We start from the raw sequence: 3,742 nt of genomic DNA on the forward strand, positions 1-3,742 counted from the left end.
AAAAAAAAAAAAAAAAGTACATCTCCCTCCGGTCAATCCGTCTTCTTCTACTCCTTGTCGTCACTCGTCAGTTTCTCTTTCTTCTCGCCGGAGAGAAATCAAAGTCAGAATCAATTTCGAAATCTCAACCCGAAAATGGATCAGATCGAGTCCGTGGAGTACAATGCCTTGGAAACCGCCAACGGAAACTCTCACACCGACTACGGATGGAAGAAAGTAGTCTACCCGAAACGCAACCGGAAGCAGAAACCGGCGGATCATACGACGGCGAACGGTACCCACTTTCCCAACGGTGCATTATCTAACGGAGACAATGTCTTCCGCTCCTTCGAGGAGCAAGCCGAAGATCGCCGTCGACGGATCCTCGCCGCGAAGAAGGCCGCCGACGCCGCGGACGATTCCGATCTGACGAGATCTAAACGCCGATCCAACGGTTACGGCGACGATGGGTATGGTTTCGACGACAGCGAGGGTGAGATCGGTGCTGGGAAGGAGAATGCGAAGGTGGAGGTAGCTAAGAAACCCAAGGTTAAGAAGGAGAAGAAGCCTAAGGTGACTTTAGCTGAAGCTGCTGCGAAGATCGACTCGTCGAATCTCCAAGCTTTCCTCGTCGAAGCTTCGGTATGTGTAGATTTAGTTGAAATTCTGATTTGATTGGTAAGTTAAAAATCGAATCTTTTGATCGTTTGTTTATAGGAATCGTATGCGAGTCAGCCAGAGATTCAGCTAATGAGATTTGCTGATTACTTCGGGAGAGCTCTCTCTGGAGTCTCCTCATCTCATTTCCCGTGGGTGAAGACGTTCAAGGAGTCTCCTTTGTCTAAGCTTATCGATGTGAGCTGTTAAAAATATAGACTTCACAAAATGTCGTCACTGTTTTTTTTTTTTATTGCGTCTTGTCTAAATCATAGTCCTATAGTTTTCTGTTGGGTTCTGTCTTTTTTGTTTCTTAAAGTTGGAATCTTGTTGTTTCATACAGATTCCTCTCTCTCATATCCCTGAAGCTGTTTATAAGACATCAGCGGATTGGATCAACCAACGGCCTATCCAGGCACTTGGATCGTTTGTATTGTGGGCCTTGGATTGCATTCTTGCAGACTTGGCTGTACAGCAAGGAGGCGCCAAGGGTGGTAAGAAGGGCGCACAACATGCTACTTCAAAGTCTCAGGTAGGTAGCTGTCTCTTTTATCTAAATTATACCAGTTAATTTGTGTTTGTTTTGTGGATGCATGTATCGACTTTACTTTATGATTTTCAGTCATTTTACTCACGTCTTTTATCAGTTTATTAATGCTGGTTTGGTTGAAGTAGTTCTCAGTGATCATTGCGTTACTAACTTCATCATTTCTGGAATCATTTGATGGATAGGTTGCGATATTTGTGACGGTGGCAATGGTATTGCGCAGGAAACCTGACGCTCTAACTAATGTATTGCCAACTTTGAGGGAGAATCCCAAGTATCAAGGACAGGATAAGCTTCCAGTTACAGTTTGGATGATGGCTCAGGTGTGTTGAGATTTATTCTTACTACAATCTTTATTTTTTTTGTTAAAAGATTTAATTTCGCATTAATTTAACTGGTAACTATGCACAGGCCTCCCAAGGTGATCTATCCGTAGGCTTGTTGTCGTGGGCACACAACTTGTTACCGGTTGTCAGTAGCAAGAGTTGCAATCCTCAGTCAAGAGATCTCATCCTTCAGTTGGTTGAGAGGTGAGTAGTAACGATTCTGTAACGATGTCTAGTTTATGTGTGCTGATTATCTAATCTTTGTTATTGTGTTTTTTTTTATCATTCAGGATCGTGTCCAACCCGAAGGCGCGGACCATTCTTGTTAGCGGGGCTGTTAGGAAGGGGGAAAGATTGATTCCACCTCCTTCGTTTGAGATCTTGATGAGACTTGCATTCCCAGCATCATCAGCAAGAGTGAAGGTAAAGTAATACTGGAATTTCAATTCAATATTGTGATGCATGGGAGGGTTGATTTTTGAAGTCTAGTCTGGTTTTGACATTTACAGGCTACAGAGAGGTTTGAGGCAATATATCCCTTGTTGAAGGATGTGTCTCTTGCTGGTGCTCCTGGGAGCAAGGCAATGAAGCAAACCACTCAGCAAATATTCACTTTTGCTCTGAAAGCAGCCGGGGAAGGTAATTAAAAATGCCTACCTACACGTCCTCTACAAGACGGTACAATTAAAATGTGTAATGTGTGCCTCTACAGGGAATCCCGTATTAGCCAAGGAAGCGGCTGCAGTCGCTATCTGGGCCATAACCCAAAATGTTGACTGCTGCAAGCACTGGGTAGGATTCATTATTCTTCTTATCCCACATATGAGTTAGTTGTGGCTGAATGTTTTACTTACTGGTGTTTCTGGTTTGTGGGTGGGGTTTAACAGGAAAATCTATATAGCGACAATCTGGAAGCTAGTGTTACTATTTTCAAAAAGCTCATAGACGAGTGGAAGCAGCGTTCTGTCAAGCTGTCTCCTAGTGAAACCCTCACTTTCAACAAAACAATGAAGAGCCTGAGGCTAAAGGTTTGAAACTAGTTTTCTATCTTTTATATCTATGTGCCGATTTTTACTGTTAAAAACAAGTCTGATCCAGTGATGTTTTACTTAAACTGCAGAACGAAGAAGCTCTTGCTGAGGGAGGAGCCAATGGTGCAAGCCAGTCCCTTTACAAAGATGCAGACAGATGCTGCAAGGTGATCTCCGGGAAACTCTCCAGTGGTAGTGGCTACTTCAAAGGTGTAGCTATCGCTGCAGTTCTGGCTGCTGCAGGTGCTGCTGCTCTGTCTGCCAACCCCGAGGTTATAGAGGAGCTGAAGAGCCAGGTGGAGTCATTGGACCTCAGCAAATTGACTGAGTCAGTAATGACAGCTTTTAAGAACTAAAGTGAAAACAGGTGGGGGAGGGAGCGATAAGCAAAGAGAAAGTAATTCTCTATTTATCGTTCTAGGTGTAGAGAAATGTTTGAAAAGCTCTGCCTTTTTTATGCTCTCTGATGACTTTGAAACCTGAGCAGAAGAATTAGGAGGAGGATAGGGCGATGAGGTTCTGAGTTGTAGAAAGGGGGGGGGGGGGGGAGAGTTTGTTCAAGTTGATGTTGTTTCTAATTTGAGATAATTGCGGTTTTTATGTTCTTTGTTTTTCTTTTCCGGAAACAATAAAGTTATATTTCAGTTTTGCTCTTATGTTAAGGTACCAAGTCATGAAATATGGTCGCTATTTTCAAAAAAAAAATCCGAAAGATCAATTCAAAGTATTTTTACTGGAAGCATATTCTTGAGACAAAAGATTAACATAGATAGTTTCAGTTATTTCATAGAGGAAAGGAACGAGAAGTATGTTGAGGCGAGTTTGTCATTATTTTATAACCTAAGCATGGGCAGTGAGAACCAAACAGTCATTTTAAGACCAGGACCTGTTCCAGTGTTAAGACCGATTGTTGCGTCTCATAGCTGTTGGGGTCAAAATCGGTCACGACGGAATCAATGTCTGAAAATCCGTAAAAATTGGTATGAACGTTTTTACGAAAAATAAATCTTAGAAAAAGATTTATTTTTACGAAGAATCTTGCGGACAAAACACATTCACGAAAAATCGGAGAAAGATTCGAACAAGGTTGCCGCGTAGCAACCAGCGCAAAAGCTGGTCGCTACGTAGCGACCGAGCTCGCACCGAAGCTCGGTTGCTACATAGCGACCGAGCACGTACACGGCTCGGTCGCTACGTAGCGA

The 3,742-nt window shown here is 43.0% G+C and overlaps 1 protein-coding gene across 1 annotated transcript; it reads left to right on the plus strand.

Moving 5' to 3' along the window:
- The first annotated feature begins 6 nt into the window (after nt 1–6).
- Nucleotides 7–3,047, plus strand: LOC106343616. Its single transcript, XM_013782881.1, has 10 exons — nt 7–621; nt 697–834; nt 980–1,168; nt 1,369–1,506; nt 1,595–1,713; nt 1,800–1,932; nt 2,019–2,148; nt 2,222–2,301; nt 2,397–2,537; nt 2,630–3,047. Exons 1-10 carry the CDS (start codon nt 136–138, stop codon nt 2,894–2,896), a joined length of 1,821 nt encoding a protein of 606 aa, XP_013638335.1. The 5' UTR covers nt 7–135; the 3' UTR covers nt 2,897–3,047.
- Nucleotides 3,048–3,742: the final 695 nt, after the last annotated feature.

Source organism: Brassica oleracea, chromosome C5 (genome assembly GCF_000695525.1).
Source record: "Brassica oleracea var. oleracea cultivar TO1000 chromosome C5, BOL, whole genome shotgun sequence".
Lineage (NCBI taxonomy): Eukaryota > Viridiplantae > Streptophyta > Magnoliopsida > Brassicales > Brassicaceae > Brassica > Brassica oleracea.